This window comes from Lipophrys pholis, assembly GCF_963383615.2.
Source record: "Lipophrys pholis genome assembly, chromosome: 2".
NCBI lineage: Eukaryota > Metazoa > Chordata > Actinopteri > Blenniiformes > Blenniidae > Lipophrys > Lipophrys pholis.
Genome location: NC_137636.1, coordinates 15,475,179 through 15,500,542, shown reverse-complemented (window position 1 = coordinate 15,500,542; position 25,364 = coordinate 15,475,179). Strand labels below are relative to the sequence as shown.

The window sequence follows — 25,364 nt, the reverse complement described above, 5'->3', positions numbered from 1 at the left end:
CAAACATTTGTTTCGCCTTTACTCCCACTTGACAATGCCTGACATTTTCTCCTGCGCTGGCACAGCCCAGAGAGTGTGAAGTGTGGGAAGTGTGGAGAGAAGCACGGCTCTGTGAGACTTCTTCTTTTCTTGCCAGGAATATGGGGGTGGGATGGTTCTTTCTTTCTTTCTTTCTTTCTTTCTTCCTTTCTTTCCTTCTTTCTTCCTTTCTTTCCTTCCTTCTTTCTTTCTTGGTCAACTTAAAATTGTCAAAACTGTTTTAAATGGTTGCTGCTGGTTCTTTTGCCCGCATCCCCACAGAGAGGAATCATCAAAAGATTTATTCCCTTCAGTGCCGTTTTGGCATTTTATTTAGTGCAGGCTGGAGTTCTTAAACTTTAGACCGCTCAGGGTTTGCGGGGGTTTACTGTGTAAGGAAATATGCCCAAAGTGCTTGGAGCTGGATCAGCATTCCTAACCCATGTGCGTATTCTCCCTCGTCTTTCACGTCTCTGTTGTTTCGCTGCTCAACAGTTGTTTGGCATCTAATACCAAACAGCGATGCATACTTTGATGTCACACACTGACTTGATTCGAGCAGCCAACTGGGGGCCATTCCTTCAGCTTGTTAAATGTGCTCTTGTTTCCCCAGACAGCACTCTCTCAGCCACACAGGGGTGAATGTGGCGAGCTTACGTATGAATGTGAGATGCAAGGGAGCATGTTAGTGGTCCTGCTAAACCAGCATCCATTACAGTGTTGGTGTTCACACTATGGGAGACGTTATTAGGGAGCTCATCGCCTCTCTCCTCTGAGAGAATGGATGTGTGATTATGAAGTCATCAGCTATGAACCAGCGAGGCTGTGGCGAAGCACCCCTCCTCATGGCTCCTCAGGGTGCCATTGATTGGTGACCATGTGTTTGTGCCTGATAGACTGTGAAATGGTGTGTTGCTGCACGGCTGTGTCACACCTGCGTCCCACCAAGGTGATTGATTGGTTTGGTCATGTGGAATGTTCCCATCTGGTCCACAGTAATGCATTTTTTTCTTCATTTGTGAATAACAAGCACTGGCAGGAGAATCGTTGGGTTCGGAAAAATGGCAAAGGCCAAGCGAAAACATTTTCCCCTGTCCACCTCCCCTTTTCCTTTTTACCACGTTAGAAAAAATTCAAATAGGCCGAGCTGCGGCACCTGATTATCCTGCGGGGGGATAAATACAATCAGGAAATCCACAACCCCCCTTTCTCTCACACAGAGATGAATTTTAGGAGAAAAGAAACTATTTAGCTAGAGTGAAAGGTAACAGCTTCTGATGTTGAAAGTCATACATTAGAGCCAAAGAATGTGCAGTAAAAGAAGGGATATCTGAGATGGTGCTGATTTAGACACTTTTCCTTGATTGGTAATCCCCTCTGGATTTTCAGTCAAATCTAAAAGCGATGGAGATTTCCCCCCTGAGTCTAATGTGTCATTTTGTTTCTCATTCCTGCATTCTTCCCAGTTTGATTTCACTTAATCCTGGTCCCTCGCCTTTAATTGATCTATTCATTCCACCTAATGGCTAATTACACATCAGGCTGCATGAGCAGATGCATTTATCATCATACTACCAAATAATCAGTGACATTTCAACAAAGAAAAAAATAAATATGCAAATAGGATCTCATTAACATTTGGTCTTGCTGTTTTGAATAATGTCACTGCTGACAAAGCTGTACATAGAAATTGATGTTGAGCTCAAGGCAATGGAGACATGTTTGCTTCGTTTGTTGTGGCTCTGTCATGTTAGTCTGTCCTACCGTTGTTCCCGTCGTCGGGCTGCGAACATTCTTCCACCACCGAGGGAGGAAGCTGATTTGCTACACTACCTCCCTTCCCTGTTTCCTCATCCGCGCTGATCTAACCTCTAACCCACTCAGCTTTTATTTACTGTCAGAAAAAAATCCCGTGGAAGCATCAAACAGCTTTGACAGGATGGTGGTACACAAACCCTTAAGAGAAGGAAACAAAAGGAGACATGTTAAAAGGTGAAAAAGAGAGTGTGTGTGTACATCTGATGTGTCGTATTTCTCTGGTTGTCAGAGAAATGTACTCATGACCATGGAGCCAACCTAATTTTACTTCCAAAGCACGCAGACTGGCCGAGACTTTGCTTTATACGAGGTACAATCTATTGTTTCATCTGAAGACTAATATTGCTTACAATTGAAGTACTGATTACAAGTGACATTCAGAGCTTAATAACAATATTTTGTTGTGAGTTTATGGCTAAGGGGATGTTAAATCCATCTTTTAAATTCAAAGAAACGCTCATTTATGGCATGCTGCCATGCAATCATCTCATGGGAGCATAAGAATAACTAATGCAAATAAAAAACAAATCGAGTGCCTGATGCGTGATATGTAAGTTTGGTTTCTACATTAACACCATGCGCTCATCCTTTATTATGTGTTTGTTTTCATGGTCTCGGCTTTCCTCGGAGCAGGGAAAATGACCTCGTTTTGGACGGAAAAAGAGGCCTGAGGTATTCATCTGAGAGGTGGTGAAGCACGCTCACTAATTGGCTGTTTTTGTGGCAAGGGTTTTGAATTGGTCCCTGGAGACACTGAGGTCACTACCTCTCACATTATCAAAATAAGGCGCTCGACACAATGCCGCTCTGTTGTTGTGCTGCAGTCCCGGGATCAATAAGGATGCACAACACAGCTTCTAATTCAATGGGGTTTCAGCATGCTGTGATGTTTATTTTCTCCAGAGCTGAGGGTGAACTTGGTACAAAATGTATTACTCTTTTGGGTTAATGAAACATCTAGGAAACAATTGCGATCATTCAAAATCTAAATTTTATTGGGGATTTCCTTTTATGAATAAAATATAATCAAATGATTGTAAACTGTAAGCTAAATGAAAATGCTGTAAAACAACCCACATATCTCTTAACTCTTTATTGAGCATTCAGTGACTTGTGCATCTACTTATATTTTCTTACAAACTAACTATGGGCATGTGAAGGAAATACAACAATATAGAAAGCAGAAGTACATTTTTGTAGTTTTTCTTATATTACCATAAACAGGATAGCTAAAGCTAAAGCCCATCTAGAGATTTTTTCCCACCTAGAACTGATGAAATATGTTTGATTTTGGTTAGTTTCATGCCACTTTGTATGGGATGTTTTAATAATATAATTGGCATGTAATATGTGATTATTATAGAAAAATGAATATTGAGCAGCTTTCAAAACAATGCCATTAATAGAATAAATGCATAAATGTACTTGGTCCTTGTTAGATTGATTGCTCTTCATAGAAATCCTATTAAAATAGAATGAAAACCAAAATACATGAATTGGAAAATAAAAGTATTGTTAAAAACATACACTAAGTGCCAAAGGCACAACAGTGATATTAGCGCTGCCAGTGACATGCTACTGTCCCCCTAAATGTGCAATGTTTTATTACCTGAGAGTGAAAATATATTTTTTTCTGGCAACAAATAAGGGATTAGTTTTGTCTGACTATGTATTCATTTCACCCAATATCAAACCATAAAATCATTACCATTTCTACTAGCAGAAGACCCATTCACCAATGGCAAAGCCTTTAAGTGGCAACAAAATTGGAATAAATAGGTTTGATTAAGTTGGAATTAGTGTGATTATTATTTTGTAGAGTATTATGGCTTTGAGAAAACCCCAAAATTTGAGTTAATCGTTTCTTTACGTTTCCGTCACAAAAGAAGAGGCGTGAATAAAATACTTAAACAATAATGCCAGTGGAAACCAAAATAAACTCAGGCTTAAGATCTGCACCCTTTTTTTCAGGACCGATGATGACTGATGTTTTTCCCCCGTTATTGAATTTTGTGGTGCGTGTTGAAAGAGTTAATTATCGAGCGTGGACTCGAATATTTCTACAAAGTTAAAGACCAGGATGCATTTGAATAAGAAAACAAAGTTTGTAAACAAGCTCATTGTAAACCATGTTCACATTAACTCTGTTGTTGCTGGTTGCCATTGAGAAGATCCGTGAGCAAAACACTTCTCTCAGGGTGATTGCTCATGTGGTTCGGCATGATTTGTATGTTGCACCGTAGTTATTGCAGAATGAATAAGATCAGCATCAGTTCAAGCAGCGAGCTCTTGTATGTGAGGTTGCTGATTTAAAGTTGTGTAATAGCAGAGAACATCTGTGGAAGAGAAGTAAAAGAGAAACAGCTTTTGCAGTGAAATCTGTCAAAGTCTTTTTGAGTAGAGCATCTAATTCCCACTGTGTTTAGTGCAGCTGTGCAACGGCCAGTGCTACAATATAAGGTGAGCATAGCAGCTTCCATAATTAGGGAATAAGAGAATTACAGACCCAAAAAGGCACAAACAGAGCAACCAGGCTGGGAATCGAAAAACCCTAAAGGAACACTTGGACAGGAATATGTGCTTTCTTTCACAATGAGAAAAGTTACTACACTAAAAGTTTGTTTGCAGAGCGGTTAAAAAGAAAGCACTCCTGATAAAAGGCACATGGCAGCAGCCTGGAGTGTGGAAAAACTGCAAAAGACTAAAAGCATGAGGCAAACAATTGTTGGATCAGGCTAAACAACCGTTGAACTCCAAATGAAACACAAAGTGCTATATTTAGCAGAAACTGGGCACAGATGACACTTTCCCTTCTACAAAGCAATGACGGCAGTACAATAGAGCCACAAGGAGCCAAATCATTTGCAAGTACAGGACAATGATTAAGGTTTCTGATCGTTGCCAAAGTTTTTACAGTGGATGGAGGATTTATTTCCCAAGAATACCTTGACATGAGGTAGCGAGAGCTCACAGTTGAATCAAGGCTGGTTTGGCTTCTCAACAAGTGTGAGGAGGTCCTCGTGAGGCACAACTGTAGCTTTAGAATATATGGAATGACTTCACAATACCTGCGCTCCCTGTTCAGATTGAACGGGCCTGTGCAGATCTGCCAGTAGCAAGCTGTACAACACTTTAAAATGTGAAGCTCATACTGACATGGGCACGACGAGCTGCAGGATTAATCACTGTTGCGAAAGCATTTAAAATGTATTAACCAAAGGAAATGAATATATTTGATTCAATATTTGTTCATCGCCAAGGATATAAAAACATTTCGGTGGATGAAAACCCCTTTTCTCATGTGGTTGCATGAGGATTGTAGGTTTTGACTGCTATAAAATACCGAAAGAGCAGTGTGTTTGCTCAGGTGATACAATTATGGAGACTTCCTGCTCCAAATCACTAATTTTGCATTCTGCTGAATGCAGATCATCTTCTGCAGCTTGAATCTTATGCTAATGAGCATCTTTACAGAATATTTTAATCAGAATTGATGGATTTTTTTTCTCCCTCATGAGATTGATTTTTCATTGCATAGGGGATGTACAGAATGATGGCAGGCTGCATACTTATATTTATGTTATTGATGGTGATTGCAGTAATTAAGCCTCTTTACTGGTGTGGGTTTTCGCATTATCTATCTCTTGCTGATGTTTTTTAAGCCGGATAATGAATTTTGCTTCCTATCAATCACTGCACTTTAGACTCATTAGTGCGCCTGTGACACAAAAAGAAAGCACATGCTTAGTCCTTCGCAGAGCCGCTAAGAACAAACGACCCCACTCAGGAAATAATAATAACAATATTAGTGTTGTCCCTTTTTGTGAGGCTGCGATCACACGGGTCCAGCTCAGAGGAGGGAAACAAAACATGCCCAACAACAAGCCTGGAACAGATAAATTCAGCTTTTATTTTCCCTCACAGTAGGAGCAGTCTTTAATTTATTAGCCAGCGCTTCAAACCTAAACACTTAAATCAAAGAATGTACAATTTAACAACCTGTTTTAAGTTTTGTTTAGTTATTTGGGAATAAACTTCATAGGAGTGACCTATTTTCCTCACAATGAGTTTCAGTATTTGTGCTTCAGACGAGCGATTGTGACACTGCATGATATTTTATTCGGCTAATTTCGGCCCCGGCTCTGTATCTGGCCAACCCAGCAATATGCTCCATGTGATATATAGCCTTGTTCTACTTTACTTCAGCATCGTAAGTAGGAATTCTCCTGAAATTTGTGTGTGAATTTCACAGACTCCTATATTAGCAGATGTTGCTCTTGGTTTCTTGTGTGATTGGGGAGTTTTATTATTTAAATGTTTTTGTTGCACATATGACACAAAGGATGTAATTCAAAACTGTCATAAATGTTTTGAGACTGTTTATTTAGTGTTTGGGTCATCCACTGAGGTCAGTGATGAGAGTCATGGCTGGATAAAGATGTTTCAGCTGCTGCACATTCAGCAAGACACTTTATATGTACGAAGGAATATAATGTGATCCAATTCTGCAGCATAAGTTACCAGAATAAACTCACAGCATTGCAAAGAATGACCTATTTAATAGAATTGCTTAATTACTAAAAAACTGTTTTAATATTATTACCAACACAATGCAATAGTAAACAATAAAGATGGATTAAAAATGATGTGAGCTGGTTCAGGACAATCAGAGTGAAAAAAAAAATGTTTTAAAACCTTATTAATAGTGTGACAATTACTGAAGGCGAAAGTGTATTCAGCACACCCCTGTTAATGATTTTTAGTCCTTTTGGATCCCAATAGCATCAACAGTCAAAATATTTAAAAACCCATAGCAGATCTGAAGCCCAAGAATGGTCATTTAATACTAAATACGTTTGGTGTGTGATGTTTTTTGATTGCACTCTTGTTTTAAGTGCTTCCTTTAGGAGACCCTCACCTTTTTGGGTTTGCGTCTGCGTTATAATAGGTACACTGAAAACTTGAAATGCCATGTAGGTTATATGTAAAATAGTTTTAAACTATGTGCTTCTGATTAATTGAACTCACAAAGGCTCCTTTGCTTTCTCTCTTCTTTTTATCTGCTAAATCATGACAGTGCAATGGATGACACTGAATTACATTATACTGAAATACGTATTAACACAGACATATGCTAATACTGTAAATACCCTAAAGGAGCATACTAGACACACTGGATCAAATACAATCAAGATTTGGTTTCAGTTTAAAAGGTTTAAGCAGGTACCCCTGTTAGCTTGAAAAGTTAAGAATATGGTCACTTACAGTGACAGTAAAAGGTGAATTATCTCTGAAAAGGGATTTTTAAAGTCTGGTTCTGATATTGAAATCTGTGTCTTCTATTACAAATGACCACCACTGAAAAAGGTGTGTAATAACTTATTTTCAAAATGGACAAAATCCGTAATTGCAAACAGGCAGTCATTGGGAATGATCCCTGGTTTGCAGACAGACATATATCACCTATTTATTACAGTGTCAAGGGGAAAAAAGTAACGCTGTGATTATCATTTCCATATGGGAATGGGGTTACAGCATCATCCTTCTTTCAGTGATTTTAATCGACTGACTTATGAGTTGAATTTCCATCGCCATCGTGGCATGAGCAAGAAAAACAAGCCTGATACTGAATGAGAAAAAATAATTGTATTTATACTCTCCATGAGTTCAAATGTTCAACATTCGAACATTTGACCTGTCAGATGGCACCCTGCATGCACAGGCCTGGATGCATTTGCACCATCTGGTCAATCAGATGGAGCCGCAGCTATCTGACAGCTATCCTCAGATTAATTGTTGTCAATTTGGTATCGACTGGAAGGTTGGTGAGTGTGACGGCGAAAGAAAAGGAGAATAACAAATGCAAGTATTTTCTTGATGAAGACTTTGTATTGACGGAGAACGCCTGTATAGCTTACTTGTAACGTTTGATTATTACTGCACATTGCAGGTTTTCTTCCTATCACACAGATTTGATTTTTAAGCAGGTCTGTTGGATCCCTTGTTGGATCTGAACATCATGCTGGAAGTAATGACATCCTCAGAAAGTGCGCTTACTCTAAAAATATGCGTCTCTTGTCTGTGTGTGCAGAAATGACTGAGTTATGGCTCAGAGGAGGAGTGCTATTTTTGATGCTGCAATCGAGTGCTCAGGCTTTTTTATGTACTTTAACTGCCTGCGTTGCAGCCGCTGCTGAAGCTCTATATGCTGACTGTGCTGGTGAGCAGGCCAAATTCAGCAATCTAAAATACAATAACTAAGTTCCTGATGTTTGCCGCACACCTGCATGCACCTGTCTCTTTCACCTTAAACACCCTCAAAACTCTACCCCCAGAGTATTAAGCACCTCTGTTGTTGGCAAGTGTCGTACTTACTTCTGCTGAATGTAGTAGTACAGTGATCTGTGCACTCTCCTGCCACTTTAAATAAGCTGTAGTACCTTTAGCTGAAACTCTCTTGTAGTAGCAGTAACACTGTCATGAACAATCCGTCACAACTTCTTTCATCAGTGTGATTCACTTTTTATCTTTGTTTTGAGCATTGTTAGTGAGATCTATGATCCAGAAATAAGCAATCTATAGCACATGTTATGTAAAGATGAAAAATGTAAATATTAGATTCTTATTACGTGTAGTTATCAGTTAATAGTTTAGACTCCTTTGCTATGCTTTCTTTTTAGCAGAGGCAGTGCTTATTGATCAGCAGTAAAACATCCTGTGAGTTATTCTTATTCTTATTCTTATTCTTTTTCTTTTTCTTTTTCTTTTTCTTTTTCTTTTTCTTTTTCTTTTTCTTTTTCTTTTTCTTTTTCTTTTTCTTTTTCTTTTTCTATCATCATCAGCCAATACAGACATATTTCGGTACATTAACTGAACAGTGCAATGTAATTTTGAACAACGTTTAAAACAAAGGGAAACAAATCATTAAACAATTAAAAAAAAAAAATGCCTGAAGGATCAATAATGAACAAGTGACAAGTGAGCACCAGTGAAGATCAGCCTGCCAGTGGAGCATCAACCAGACCTTTGCTCCAGAACACTTTAAAGAGGTCAAACTTATTCCCACCAAGCTGCCTTAGAATTTTTGACAGAAAAAAAATTAAAACTCATCTGTCGTAAGAGATCTTTCATCATCCTGCCTTGATAGTGAACGTCGGTGGTAACCGACCACTTAATCCTCTTTGCTTTTGCAAGAGCGATGGCTCAGAAATGTATCACATCATTGTTGGAGGAGAAGAAGCTTTGCCAGTTGAGCCATCTTCCCGGATTTCCTCCGCTTCCTTGCTCTCGAGATGCACAGATGCAGGACAAGTTTCTCCTGCAGGACTGCTTAGATAAGCACAAGTTGAATTCTCTTAGATTTGCCTCCGTTCACCTCGTCGTAGAAGCAGCGTTCAGATCAGTGGTTGTGCAGAGAAAAGATCAGGGCTCTGTGGGTTTTCAACTCCAAGAATAAGTACACATTTACTCTGCCCCAAGAGTAAACTGAATCAAGTTGCGACACTTGTGTCTGTGTTTGGAATGTTTGGAATTCTGACAAAAATATTCTACGATGCTGTTAAAAGTTATTCATCATTTTCCCCGAGGAGCTCTCGTTTGTTTGTTTGTTTGTTTTTTCCAGGGGAGTAAAACTGCTGAGCGTGGATATTGTGATGTGTGTGATTCATGTGTGTTGTGTCCTTTAAGTTTTATTTTTCCCCTGACGGCAGCTTGGAATTCATCCTGTAAGGTGTGCGCAGTGGTGGTGACGCTGATGGAAAGGCTCCGACAATCGTCACTTTGTCAGTAATTAATTGACTGAAAAGCAAACCTTCCACGCTGACAACTTGGTGACTCTGTTTTACAGATGTGCCGGTTTGCCTTTCAGTCCGTTCAGTACTTCACAGTGCGTTTAGTTCATTGCAACAGGATGAGAGAGAGAGAGAGACGCTGCATTGCACAATGACCTGAGTTAACTTCATTTGACTGCTGATACTGGCTGAATGGTTTATTGCAAGGCAGCAGAGCTGATCACATAAATGCAGTCAGATCATCAAATCATATCTTCTGTTCTCTCCCTCACTGTTTCCATCCAGCATCGAATAATATGACCGTAGATTAAAAAAAATAAATAAATGAAAGGGAAAAAAGCAAACTGGGTTGGCAGCGCTAACATTTACCAATGGTAGTATTTTTTTACTGCAGAAGAAAAACAAACACAAAAAACAATTCTTTCTTTGTCCTTGAACAGAGCCTTATTCTGTATGTAATAAAATCTGTCTGACAGAACTTTTCCTCTCCAAAATCGTTGCGAGCCAATTATTGTAAATTCAATGAAACTCTTTCTGTGTTAACCCTTTATCAGGCAAATGACTAGACTGTATATGGTAACTTATGTATTTACATTTACTGCAAATTAAAACACAATATCTGATTTGTTGTGCTAAGAAATAGAATGAGTGTTGCTGCTAAATTTACAAAATTATGACAATACATGACACTTTTCACACATATAAACATAAAACTTATAAACTTATAAACATGTAAATGTTCTTGTTGTAGGTACACAGATAACACATTGTATTGCAAAAAATAAAAAGTGCTCAGCAGCAGCAGAAGTCTATCGGTACAACAAGATATTGAAAGGTATAAGTATGTAAGATTTTGGTCACTCCCTTGATAATACTATGGTGTATATTCACACTAATGACACAAACAAAAGAAATATCCTTTATCAATGGTGTATTGTGGAAATATTTCAGTTACACAAATTTTGATGAACTCCTGTGGAGAGTTAAAATGAACATGAGTAATGAAGTCATCCTAAAAGCTGTGTTGTTTGAGTCATAATCACATTGCAGAATTGCTTGCAGATTGCATCTGCTGACAAAAATTACAAAAGACCACACAAAACAGTTTTCTTTTTTCTTTTTTTTCAAATGAGATTTGATTTGGCTTATTGCATACATACTGGACATGATGGTGGCACAGAAGCATAAATTCTCTCTGAAGAAGCAGTTTTCCACCATGAACCACCAGAAAGTGATCTCATCGACAAAGCATGGATAGAAAGGAACCAGTCTCATATCTGCATCTCAGTGTGTTCCAGATTGCGCAAAATATTGGAATATGCAGGAAAGCAAGCTAAGATTTTTCTAATATACTCAGTGAAGTCATCGTAATGATAGCAGCAGATAAAGACTTGAAGAAGTGAATTCAGGATAGAAGACATACTGGTTTATATGAAAAGATTGATAGGGACAGCTTGGAAGTTAAACAGGGATTGCGTTGCACAACAGCTACATAATTCTCATTACTAGTAATACAGTGTCCTGGAACGGCCACAGAAGGTAAAGGGTGGACTTTCCTGTTTCTCAATAAATTCACTGAACAGACACAAAAACATACTCATCAGTGAGTATACAAAGAACCATGTTGTATATAAAAGTGTTTTCAATCCTTGCGTGTGCCAAACTTTCATGATTTTCGCCTTTCCTTTGTATTTACAGGTAAATCTGAGAGGGGATCGTTTATTGGATACGGGAGGGACCCTGGAGCATCTCGCGGCCAGGTGAGTTTCTACTTAGATACCCAGTTATTATACAATTTCTATACCGTGATAAAACTTGTGGTTGGTAGCTCACAAAAAAAACAAAAAAAAAGTGTGGTGTATTGTGGAGCGCACTCTAAACATAAAGCTTGGGGCTGGTGGACATCTGCAGACAGTTTGGTTTGTGTTGCTTATTTCCATTGTTAAATTTCATTCCATCATTTAATTTCAACGAGGAAAAATTTAAGTTTTCAACATTTCAATAAAGGTAGATCAACATTCTTCCAGTCAGGCTTTCCCCAATATTTTGTTCATTTACAGATCGAAAAAGAGATTGTATGCGTTTATTAGCTGAAGGTTTAATTTCCTTGTCAATGTAGTGATGCCCGTTTGACGTAAAGCTTCTGCGACGGTACCACAAACACATCGGTCAGGCTTTTGTCCGAGCGTGCTGATGAGATGGGATTTATCCACTTAACTGGGACCTCTTCTGTTTTGCTTCCTGCTAATTTCAGCTGTAAGAGCTCAGTGTTGGTTTGCAAGGCTTTACGAGGTCGTCTTAAAACTTTAACCCCTTGGTAACCAGGCTTTGACCGTCCCACGTCATTGTAAGCTAAAGCTTCACAGTGTTTTCCCGCAGTGACTGTTTTCTTGTCAGTATATTCAGAGGTTGTTTTGCTGTTTGATATTCAACTTAGTATCTTAGCTTCTTGCACAGTTCAAAAAAAAAAAACTGTAGTCCTTTTTCAGATGAAAGAATCAGTTAATCAGTTTGAACACTTTGAATGGTGAGTTTTATCACTATGTCGGTGCGGGACACAGTAAGATTTGAATTTATCTGCATGTCCCACCAGTTACCTGGATTGTGACTGACACCATGACACGCAACTGTACTTCATGACCTACAAAGCTCCCATCAAGGAGTGTCTTGACAAGAAAGTCTCATTGATGGTTTTGTTGCATCTGATTGTTCTCACATTAAAGAAATATGAGTGTCAGAATTTATTTGTGTCAAAGATTATTAGAATAAATTAGGACAATTGTTCAGTCTCAAGATGTTAAGTGTTGAAGCGTTAAATCAGCTTATCCTTGGGTGGCGGCCCGCATGCTCCCATCACTGAGTAGCTCACTCGAGTGAGCTCATCAAACTGAAAGAGGAGTTTGAGGAGATAGTCACAATCATCCATTATCGCATTTGACTGAACAACTCGAGTTGCAGAGAGCAGTCCAGGCGCGGTGTTGCTGCAGGGACTCAATATCATTGAACAAAGATGACAGCAGAAGTGGGTCTGTTGTGCCATGTGAGTGCTGTTGCTCCAGTGACAGGTTGTCATTTTACAGAACCTGATTTTTTTCCCTCCTTTGCACACAGTTTCTCTGACCTACAAATGTAGGTCAGAGAAACGGTCTTCTTTTTCTTTTCTACCACATTTTGTGCCTGTTTTTTTTTTTTTTTTTACTTATGTATTTTTTTGCAATTGTTTACGCAAAAGTAAATGTACTTTGATTTTATGCCGTTCAAAATAGAATCCGTGCATTCAACCTCAGCTGGAAAGGGTCTCAGTGGTCACTGTGTCAATCCTGAGCTCGCAAAGATTCCAAGAGGACACGTGAGGCAGGCTTTCAGGCCAACTACTGCACATAGCTCTGAGTTGTACTCACGAACATGATTGTTGTTCTCTAGTCCGTGGCTGATTATCCTAATCAGACCAAGCTCTTAATTGGCCTCTTAGCCCAGTTTCTTGGGCTGCTAGAGGTCATATACTCTAGATATTGTTGACAGGATGACAGAGCAAGCTTTTCAAGGTGGGAGCCGACAGTCCTGTCTTGTTAGATGCCAGAGTTTCACCACCATTCGCTTCCTGATACACGACATCTTCCTCTTAAACGCTTCAGATATTTATTACGGCGTTTTTTTCTTTTCTTTGGTATAACTTTGATACACCAGGCTCTACTTCAGTAAACATTATTATTGCTAATGTCTTCTGTATAACAAACCTGTTGAATGTAGATTACTTGATATAGATAGACACAATTTACAAAGGGTACTTTGTGTGCCAAGAAATTACTAGCTGGTTACAAGATTAGGTTTTCTTCAGGCTATCACATTACTGCAGTTTTAAACATGTGCGTGTCTTTCCTTTGTCTGTCAGCCTTCCCTAAGGTCAGACGTAAGCTTGCCGAGCCCTGGTTCAGTGACTGCATCGGGAAAGTCGGCTGCTCCATTTTACTCATTCACCGGGGCCAATCCCAGGAGACGCCCCGTACAAGATCCGCCACCCATCGGTCAGTCAGCCTTCCTCATGAATATTAGAAAAATGCTTCACAGTCTGAATGAAGTCAGCTTATACAATATTATACATTATTATGTTACATATTCACATGCCCAATGCTCAGCCTGGATATATTACTTATAGTCTGTCGTTTTCTTCTTGCTATTTGTGTGAAAAATCACAATTTGTCTCAAACAATAGGCTTCTTATGATAGACTAAGTCTTGTATTTGAGTTATGGCTTGTTTACAGTTGCCTCTGTTTTGCCTTTAAATGAATACTTGTGCTTTTATCTGTATGCAGATCCTGTACAAACAAAAAAGGTTCGCAAGGTCCCTCCTGGCCTGCCTTCATCTGTGAGTGGAAGATCATCTACCTCTCATATAAATAGATTTCACAGTGAGCTTACCTAAACAAACACACGCACGCACACACACACACACACACACACACACACACACACACACACACACACACACACACACACACACACACACACACACACACACACACACACACACACACACACACACACACACACACTATCCCTGTTCACAGACACAAAATCATTCCGTACCACACAAACGCACACTGCTGGCATCACTTCCACACTTTTTTGACGTAAGACTCTGGTTTTTGAGCTTTGTTGAGCAGCAGCTCCAGCGGCGCTTGTTAAATTGCAAAGTTCTGACTTTTAATGTTGGTTGTTTACATGCTTGCTGTTTGATCTTTGCATGTGCAGGTCTCTGTGGGGTTCGTCTTTATGAAGCTTTTTCTGTAGACTGTGTGTTTTTGTGCAAGTGCACATGAATGAATGTGTGAGTTTGTGCACATGTGGACCTTGAGGTGATTGATTTTCAGTGCTGCCCTGTCACAGTCGAGCCTCCTCACAGCCTCTCCTGGGAGAGAGAGGGGCTGTCAGAGTAGATCCCCAGCTCTGCTCTTTTGATGTTTAATTAGTCATTACGTAGCAGAACAGGAGGACAGACAGAGATTAATAGCACAGAATATCTGAAATTTCTATTGGTAATGATCCCGGTGGAGCAGAAACCATTAAGATGCAGAGAAGTGTGGAGCTCAGCTTGTATTCGCTTAGACAGGGGGTGTTGGAGATCATTAATATGCATAAATCAGTAAGTCAGATGTTCATTGTTAAAACCCCAGTGGATTGCCAAAGGTTTTGTTAAGCGTTGAGATTCAGAGAACTACTAGAAGACAATGAGATTTTTATAATAATAGGAAGCAACGGGTTTCACCAAAATCCAACATTTTTCATTTAACATTGAAAGGGTTCTTGCTAAGAGGAGTTTGAAACTGGATTTGCTTTTCAGAGCTTTGATAACCGTCACCTCTACTGCTGTTTAGCTGAAATTAAATATGGAACAGGCCAGCAAACATAAAAGGGTGGCATGTGTTTTGTTTCTGGATTTGGATTTGAAAAGAAGTTTGTCAGAGCGTGAGGGAGAGAAGCAGTCCCTGGCAGAAGCAGGAACGTGTGCTGCTTTCTTCCTCCTAAGTAAGTGATATATTTGAGGTCTTGTCAGGCGGAGGGAGGGAGGCAAAGAATGGTTGCCTCACGGGTTACATCTCTTTGTTGTGTAAATGGACGCTGGGCTTTTATTTGTCAGTACTTAACACATGGGCGCAGGTGCGGTTATGTGACTCATAAGAGTACAATCAAGCAGTACAATGCTAGATGGGGAAAAACAGTGACAGAGCACGGGATAAAATACAGCTTCTTCTTGTCACTCAGTGCTGCTCAGCAGATAAAGCCCCAAGCTTGGAGGAATTATCCCCGTTAGTCTTTGATCCCATTTGAAAGAATAGAGATGGCAGCATTGAATAAAGGGCTATAGGTCTCTTGTAACCAGCTGACAGGGAAAGGAAAACATAGAACATTTCTTTGATAAGTGGCATATGTGAAAAATGTTTGTGTGGGAGGTCGTCTGGCAGCTTTTGGGAGGTGTTGTTATTGATACTCAACTAATAGGAAGTAAAGGTGAGGCGTCCGAGCAGAAAGCTATTGGATGGTGAAATTGACTATCTGTGGCCTTTCAAAATGTGTAACAGTGACTGGTAGAGGGGGTGTCAGAGAATGGTTATCAGCCAGGACCTGTGTTTGTGTTACTGGAGCCGAAGCTGGAAGTGGTGAAGGGCGGTGTTGACGAAGTGTGGAGGGCAAGTGCACCTGGATTCAGATTTAGTTTGCCAGAGGCAGCTGTGTGAAGAGCCTGCAGCGTACCTGTAAAGCATGAATGCAGCTGCAGATGCCACTGAAAGCTTTTGCCTGTGTAAGCAAATGCAAGAGGAGAGCATCACCGGAGACCTGAATAGCTGCTTGATTTAAAAAAAAAAAAAAAAAAACACCAACACAGTACTTCCTATCATTATGTCTACTGCTGGGAATTTTCATATTTATTTATTTGTTTATTTATTTCTCAAATCTTCCCTCATTTCTCCTTCTCCTATTTGTGCTCCTCAGTCTAAAATTCAATTTCAGAGTTTAAAATCAGATGGGTAATGTAAGTTGGAAGTCGAAGCACATGGGTGTGTGTGTGTGTGTGTGTGTGTGTGTGTGTGTGTGTGTGTGTGTGTGTACACAACATGATAGAGCTGAATCAAAATATTTATGGGAGCACATCCTCTGTGCATTTAGGGTCTGACACTGCCGTGCACCAGGATGTGAAGACTATCTAGACGGGCCAGCTGGTGATTGCAAACATTTAAATGTTTATAGGGCTTTTTTCACCCTATATACAGACAACCTCCTCCTTTAGCCACACACATACTTTCCTCTGCTGACTTTGTGCTCGCAGACTTACAACCCTACAGTGTTTAAAATTGTGTCACTTACAGGCTGAAACAAATATTTGATAAAAATAAAATAAAAACTCATGACAACATATTTTTTAGTTTTTGAGCATGAAGCTTTACCTTTTGTTCTATTAACAATAAGCTCAGTGGCTGCAATCAGCTCCCTGCATGATTTGACTGTACAAAGTAAACAATGAGAGCGAAGGACAGAGCATGTTGTCATTGAACAGACACACTGCTTTGCTGAGGGATGCTGACGGGCAGCTGCGTGGGCACCTGTCTGACAAGAAGAGAGAGCAAGAGAGAGGGAGAGAGAGAGAGAAGGAAGGAAGGAGCGCTAAATAGACGAGGGGAGGGGGTACAGCTTGAGGGGGGAAAGTTGCATCTCGTTGGATATTTATGGGAAGCTGCAAGGGCATGGTGTGTATGTGTGTCTGCATGTCAGTTTGTTTGTGTAAATACCCCCCCCCCCCCCCCCCACACACACACACACACACACACACACACACCACCCTTTTGTCAACCACACAGTGGCTTGATGTGACACTTCCTCCCTGGCTTTGGTGACGATATGGCTGCAGGATGAGAGAAAGAAAATGGTGGGCTGAGATTCAGCTCCCCTCGGGGACTTTTGCAAGCGAGAACCCTGAGTGTAGATGACAAAAAAGATTGACATTTGCTTTTGACAGATCACTCAGACACCCTTGTTTCTGAGAGGTTTGTACTGTGCAAGCTGTAAGAAAGGAAGTCTGCTCAAAGCTCTGATTCTTGGGACCCAGAGATGTTTCTCGCAGTGTTGTCGGGTGCATGACATTCAAACAATGTATTTTTCTCTCTCTATTTGTGTCTCTCTCTATCCATCTGCCTCTCAAAGACAAGACACAATAATACTGTACCACGACAGTAACCTAATGTTCCTGTTCCAGAGAGCGCAGCTCCTTTTTGTTGCCTCCTTTGAACTATAGCAGGGTGGGACTCGTCACAGGGCTCAGTTAACAGACGGTAGATGAAATGCATCAGTAAAGCCCTCTGTAAACATCCAGGAACACCCCAGACTCTTTCAAGTCTCGGGCAAAATGAAATATGGGGGCCACCCAGCAGAGTAGAGTAAAGCTACATGATTCATATCTCTGCCTTTTTGTCATTCTGACATAAAAGTCCAATCAAATACATCTAACACAGACTCTGGCAGGCATGAACACTTTGAAGAAGCTCATTTATTAGATTCATTTTTTTTGTTGATGTAGCATTTCTGTTCTGTTTGAAATAGTGGCAGCACAATGTTTAAAAAAAACAAGTTAATGTTATAATAGAGCATACATTTAAGCTTTAAATTAATTTGGTCATTAAATCCACTTATGCGTTTTGTAATTGGAATTGTTTCCTAAAAGTACTATATGTGATCATTTTGATGAAGGTTTGATATATTTTCAGGCTTTAGAATAATCTGCTTAATTTTACTCCCCCAAAAATTGAAGATTATTTTCTTTTTAATAAATGAATTGGCTAATTTATAATTTAATTACAGTCAATCATATTATTCTGTGGTGCCAAATTTGGTCTAAATTTTGAGAAGTAATCCATTCATCTTCGATACTGCTTATATCTTGTTCCTGGTCGCGGGGAGCTGGAGCCAATCCCAGCTTACTATAGACGAGGGCAGGATACATTCTGCATTTTTGGATTGTGGGAGAAAACCGGAGTAACTAAAGGAAACCCACACTTGACCCTGCACATACGGGTAGAACAAGCAAACTCCATACAGAACGGCACGGCCGGTTATGGAAGCCTGACATTCCCACTGTGAGGTGAGAACTCTAACCACTCTTGGAACATTTAGAATTTAACTGCACAAACTAAATGTGGAAAAATCACATTTTATTCACCGTTTAGTTGATTCAATCTGACTTTTTTTGACATCACACTAGGGATGTCTAAAAGCCTACCCGGAGGACGACTTTGCAAAGTGTAAAAATTACAAAGGAAAAAAATCCACCTAAATCTTTCGGTGAAAGGTGCTACTGATTCATAGCATAACACTGAGACCTGAGATAAGAGGCCACTGATTCAGCAGTGAAGCAAAAATAGCATTCGCATCAAAACCGTACCACTAAGTACTAAGAGTGAATTTATACCAAATCATGCAAAATGTTGCCATTAGGAGTATGTTTAGAAATGTCTTTGTATTATGAATGTTCCTGCTTTTCTTGAAAGTTTAAGCTTCTTCAAGTTGTGTGAAGCCCCCCCCCCCCCTTAATGAGACAGGAGCCATCTTAAAACATGATTTGTGAAATTTTGGGGGGGTAAATTGTGTATGAGGGTGAATCTTCACTCTTTCACAAAGTTGCCGGCCTGCATGCAGTTCTTGTCCTCACCATTAAAATGTGGGGGCGCTAGTCTTAAACGTCACTTTAAATCATACAGCCGCTCAATTTCAAACAGGGAAACTTTGTAAAATTCGTATTTTCTTAGAAACATAAGCTATGGCACTCTGAGGAGCAGCAACAGGAAGCTGATCCAGGTCTGTGGTGGCTTCTGTCTGAAGGTAATGTCCATAAACTGTGTTATTAATATCCAGCACCGTGTTGTATATGATGAGGACTGGATCCCTGGTATTCTGGACCATTTGTGGTCTAATTGTGGTTTTTTGTCTCCAATTGTGGCCCTGAAGCCCCCACCCCCACTCCCGCGGTATAGTTCGCACACTGCTCATACATATTTGAAGTTACAAAAAGACAGGTCTTCGAATTATAGAAAAATGTGTATTTGAGTGTTAGTATTTTGTCATTTCAGGGCTGTGGTCCACTGAAGATAAAACTGAGTGGCCTGTTGTTACTTAACCTAAATGAGTTTGACACTGCTGTTGTAAACGGAGGACTTACTGGATGTTGTGATGATATTTTGGTTGATGTCACTAAGTGGTAGTTCCCATCTCAGTGTTTTTTTTTTTTTTTTTAAGTTGTTAGATATGATTTACAGCATGTCTGTTTAGACTCTGTCTGATCAGAAGTGACGATAACTTTGACTTATTGGACAGTGAGACCATTTTAAAATAGTTTGAAGAAATTTATAGACTTAAAAATCTAGACCGAAAAGACAACAGGAAAAAAATCTAAATGTTATTGGAACAATATCTGTTACTACAGGTGATAGAATTGTTCAGGGTAAACAAGCAACTGGCACTGGGCCGCTTTTCAGGCTCTGACCTGACCCCGGTTAGTGAGCTCCCCAGAGATGGCCTCATCAGATGGCTGATTAGATAGACACCCTTGGTTTGACGGGGTGATGCTGAGCAGTCACAGTCACCTCTGGGACCTTGGGCCTTGTGTTTGTCTTTGTTTAGGTTGTAGAAATTTACCACTGACAGTAGAGGCTGCAGATAATGGAACAGGCAAACAAGCCAGAGGCCTGACCTTCTTTCATCTGTGAGGAGAACAAAGAGTTAAAAGGACAAAGAGTACGAAAATAATGCACAGATTAAAGTCATTACTCACATTCTGGCCTGTTGTAAATTATTCATGTCGGCCTTGCGTGAGTGTACAGCATTAATGCAAACCTTGATTTTAGATGGCTGGCAGACTGAAGAACTCCGCCTGTCAACAATCACCAAGGTAGAGTGTTTGTTATTTCGAGACCATCTAGGCCTGGCTGCTGTGACCTGGAAAGTACATCAATGAACCACATGAAGATAAAGCAGTAGCTCTCACTGTCTTGAAGCCCAGGCTGACACTGGAGGTCAGAAGCAGCCTGTAGTGTGTGTGTGTGTGTGTGTGTGTGTGTGTGTGTGTGTGTGTGTGTGTGTGTGTGTGTGTGTGTGTGTGTGTGTGTGCGCGTGCGTGCGTGCGTGCGTAGGTGTGTGCGTGTGTGTGTGTGTGTGCGTGTGTGTGAAAATTCACTGTAGTTGTTTTGAAATGTAATTCATATTCATAAAGTATTTTTTAGCAAAACCAGTGAATTATGAGTCATTTTAATGGACATTTCCAAGTAGTTTTCCAGACATAAATTTGTTTAAAAATAGTTACTTACATGTTAAAAACTCTCAAATTTGATTATGCAGTCGACTATATATTCACCACATAATAGCCTGACGTGAGTGGAGAGTTGTGAATATGATAATTGAGGTTTTCGCTGTGTAGCCTAATTGAGCCAGTGGTATTTTAACTGGATGGAAATTTGGAGCTGATTCACCACGTAAGGCTCCTAATGTAACATTCATTTTTAACGCTTGGATCTTGTGCTGTCTGTTTTAGTTCTAAATTTTAAAGTCAGTTTAAAGTTTGAAGACCATGAGACTTAAATCATTGCAGTCTTCAAAACAATCACCTGAATCAGTTCTGATGATTTCAATTCATGCACTTCAGAAAAAGTCGAAAATCGAAGTCGAGATTTAAAAAAAAAAAATTATTTTAAAGGCAGCAATTGTTTCGCCCTGTCATTGATCTGTGTCCAGAACTCTGACTAACCTACAAGCTGATAGCAGAATGGCCAAGGCAAGTAAAACCTTTCAACTAATAACTTTTCTTCTATGTGAATAATAATAAAAAAAAAACATTCAAAGAAGTTGTCTGTAGCATTGTTAGAATTTATTAAATTACTTTGAAAATACGTTTTTCCCCGTTATAATACAGTAAACACAAAGTTTATCACTCGCTCTCTCTCTCTCTCTCTCTCTCTCTCTCTCTCTGTCTCGCTCTACATTGATCATATGATTATAGACTTGAGTAAATAGCTTGGATATTTATTAAAATAATCCGTTTTTGGCAATCGAATGGATATTTTGTGATCATCATAAAGCCTCACATTTTGCTATGAACAAAGGTTTTCTGTTTTGTCTTTTTTTTTTTTTTTTTCTCCCCGTGGGTGGACATACTAATGTGCGTGTTGCTTCACGACATCTTGTTTAACAGCTGTGGTCGACAGTCAATCAACTTCATTTGAATTTGTGATTTATTAAAGGTCATGATGTCATCTTCACATGCCGTGTCTTACAGAGCCAAACACATGCAGCCTTTTCTCTGCATATATTCTGAGAGGATGGACCCCCCCCCCCCCCATATGATTTCTAGAAAAGTTACCTTCAAGTAGTTATTCATACCCCCCATGGTGTTATTTATTTGCAAAATCAGCCCAATAAAAATAGTATTGAAAAAATACTGCAATACTCTTTTCAATACTCTTTTCAATAAAAATAGTATTGAAAAGAGTATTGCAGTATTTTCCTGTGGATTTTGAGTGGACGTGTGTGTGTGTGTGTGTGTGTGTGTGTGTGTGTGTGTGTGTGTGTGTGTGTGTGTGTGTGTGTGTGTGTGTTGTTCCCATGACAGTGTTCATGACATCTTCATGCCGTTTGTATGTGGTAGGCTCCACTCAGTGATGAATAATGTAAAAGGGCTCAGTGCTATAGCCCCAAAGCTTCACTGACAAACAAAGAGTTGAGTCTGCTGTGCTCGTCTCTCTCTGCACATTCACATTTGTCTTTAATCTGTTTAAATTTTCCACTGTCTCTTTCAAGCTCCAGTTGTAGCAGCACACAGAACTTACATTTGATTTCAGCTCATTATCTATGCCCCCAAACTTCCAAACCTTTTAAAATCTGACTTTTATTCATGACTTTTATCTCTTCTATCAATGAATTGTTTATCTCCACAGAACTTTAACATTTATGATGTTTGCCATTGATTTCGTAATAAATCAGAAATTGGATCACAGCCTTACTTAGTCTTCACTAGAGATACAAATGTGGAGAACTGAAAATATGAGATATTTTGTGTTGTAGAATTACACAGTGATCAGAATCTTGTCTGTGAACAAGGGGGAACAATTAAAACATTGATTTGTTTTATTTTGACTTTAATAATAATAAGGAAAACTGTTGTCTAAAATGGGTTTCATAGTAGATGACTTAGAAATAAAAAAACAAAAAAAAACAAAACATGAAATAAGATTTTCAGCTGTTATTACTAGTTATTCATACATCTATTTTGTACTGTTGACCCGTGTCCCGCTGAGCATAATGTATTTATATCAGGATAAATAGTCATTTTAAACTTGGACACGATATACTGGCAGGTACTGACACAGTGTTCCATATTAACAATAAATGTTGTCAACATCATCTGCACAACAGCCGATCATGCTCTGGTCACAACACTGAAAGAGATTTTTAAATGTATGTTATGTGTTATCAAAGAGAACTTTTAAGTCCTACTTCAACGACCATGCAGAGGTCCCGAATTGTCAGGGACTCAGATGTGTCCATTCATGATGAAACCCAGGGTTTTAAAGGGCGGGGGTCTGAATCCCTAACCCCCCCCCCAACCTCCCACTCTCCGAGTCAGCCCTCCTTAATTAGAAGCAGAGCCTCTTACAGGAAACAATCTTCCCGTCTGATGACATCACGGCTAAATCCATGCGTGAGATGGGGGTGACCTCAGCTCGTAGATTTGCTCTGTGTTTTCAAACACCCAAACAAATCCCAGGAAAAGCACCTTGTGATGACTCGAGTGTCTGCAGAGAGGATAGTGTGAACAGGTGGGAGGAGCTGAGCCTTCACACCCCGGGCCGATAGGGACTGTTTTCCGCCGTATCAAGGCTCGGATTTTTGTGTCACGATTGTTTGATCATAGCGTGTAATTTGAAAAATACCCAACAACTTTAAAAGCGTTTTCACTGCATCTCCTGCCGAGCGACTAAAATAAAACATGTTGTCTGTGTCCTGAATCAGCCTCCTGTGGTGTGTGTGTGTGTGTGTGTGTGTGTGTGTGTGTGTGTGTGTGTGTGTGTGTGTGTGTGTGTGTGTGTGTGTGTGTGTGTGTGTGTGTGTGTGTGTGTGTGTGTGTGTGTGTGTGTGTGTGTGTGTGTGTGTGTGTGTGTGTGTGTGTGCGCGTGCATGATTTACTAAATTAATGTCTATTTGTCCCTGCTTTCATGTGTTTTCCTCACAACACAGTGTTGTGTGTCTGGACTTGTTTTAGACCCCTTCAAACACTTCTATCATGGCCATTTTCCTTAAAGCATCAACTTGAAACAGAGCCAGATATAAAGCAGTAACAACATGCAGAGCCGGTGTTTTGGATGAGTTTGAAAGACTTTAAGAGAAGAAAGGCGGATAAATAATAACAGTACTAAAAGGAAAAGCATAATAAAGGCCTAGTTTTCTTAGGGAAGTGGGAGCTTTCATCTTTCTATAGCAGTAATGTTCTCAATGAGTCTACAGGTCTGTGTTTAGGCCAGCAGGCTTCGAGTGGTGCACATGAAAGGCTCCAGTCAGACTGTGCAGACTGGGCTCTCACTGGAATATGGTATCTATCCTCTCCTCCTCTCCTTTTTACCCCTCGCTTTTGCTCCCCCCTCCTCCCACATGATAAAGGTAATGGGGTGCTGTGTGGCTCACTGTGACAGTAAACCATGGTAAAATGGCTGTCAATGCTTTGCTCCCCATCCTCCACCCCCCCACCCCCATCTGAGGCCCCCAGGGTTTAGGAAATGGAGCATTATTTTCCTGTTTCGACGTCACAAGCCAACCCCCTTTGCAGCTGTTGCATGCTTTACAACTCTGTGTTTACAGGCACTTCAGCTAAAGGTCTCACTCTGCCATCGCCAAAACTCTCATATTTCACATTTCATAAATATGCTGTTTTCAATCTTTTCCCCATTCCCGCTCATTGCTTGGGGTTTGCGTTCACAGATCTTCTACAGTTTTTCTTCTTACATGTTGAGCCTTCACTTTCTCTCACTAATGACTCCTAATTGGTGTGTGAGCCACGTGTGGGAGCAGGTAAAATGTGTTGCCAGATGGCTGTGTTCTTACAAAAGCCATATTTCACCTAGCTGCCTGTAGACTCATTTAATCATCACAAAAACAAAAAGATTAGACGCTCTGGATTAAAACGTGTGGAAAAGAACTGGCTGGTTGCACTTGCTTAGGCACTCATTTGATCCCCTTTGAATTACACATATTAATGAAATCCTGCTTAGAATGAAATTGTTTTAGTTCCACTTTATTGGGATTCCCCTAAAAAAAAAAAAAAAAAAGCTGCTTTTTTTTTTTTTTTTTTAATGCCTGGAATTAAACGTTTTTCTTCTCCCACACGAAATCCGCACACACATTTGTTTTCCGTCCCACCCACTTCCCTTTATCTATTCGGCGCCCACCTCCCCATCACCTCCCCATCACCTCCCTTCCCCCTCGTCCTCTTCCTCTTTGCCTCAGCACTTAGAGGCTTAAGAGAGGGATGTACCACACCAGCCACTCCCTTCTCACAGGCACCCCTTCCCACAGTGTGCAATGGTTCAATCCTGCTTTGCATAAGTTTCCTCTGAGTGGTCTGTGTGTGGAGGCCAGTACTGAAAGAAATATTAGTCCCTTTTGAGCGGTTTGGATGTATGTGCAGAGAGAGAGCTAGTGTGCCGCCGTAGTATACCCTTATCTCTTAAACTATAATGTATTGCGCCTACCCTGTCCCTGGAATGGGCAGTAACTCTTTAATGTATTACTACAACGGGAAATCGGTGAGTACTCTCTTTGGGAATGTGCATGTGTGTGTCTGAGAGAGATGAGCTCTAAGAAGTGTACGTGTGTGTGTGTCGCTGTGACTGTCAGTCTGTACCTCCATCTCATTGTAAGTTTTGGACTTTCATCCATTGTGTGTGTGTGTGTGTGTGTGTGTGTGTGTGTGTGTGTGTGTGTGTGTGTGTGTGTGTGTGTGTGTGTGTGTGTGTGTGTGTGTGTGTGTGTGTGTGTGTGTGTGTGTGTGTGATCGCGCATGCCTGAGGCTCCTCTGTCTGATTTTCCATTGCATCAGTTAAAGCTGTGTGACAGTGCAATTAAAATAATACAGTTCAAGTGTTTCAGATGTAGGCTAAACTTACTTTTGCATACTTTGTAACTCTCTGTAAGTATGTAAATATTTT

At 40.1% G+C, this 25,364-nt stretch overlaps 1 protein-coding gene across 1 annotated transcript in view; it reads left to right on the top strand.

Moving 5' to 3' along the window:
- tcf12 (transcription factor 12) overlaps positions 1 to 25,364 on the top strand; it is an 81,312-nt gene that overhangs the window by 29,161 nt on the left and 26,787 nt on the right. The window contains exons 6-8 of the mRNA XM_080458145.1: positions 11,325 to 11,386; positions 13,519 to 13,651; positions 13,941 to 13,993. Coding sequence (XP_080314271.1) covers positions 11,325 to 11,386; positions 13,519 to 13,651; positions 13,941 to 13,993 — 248 coding nt within the window. The remainder of the gene's footprint in view (positions 1 to 11,324; positions 11,387 to 13,518; positions 13,652 to 13,940; positions 13,994 to 25,364) is intronic.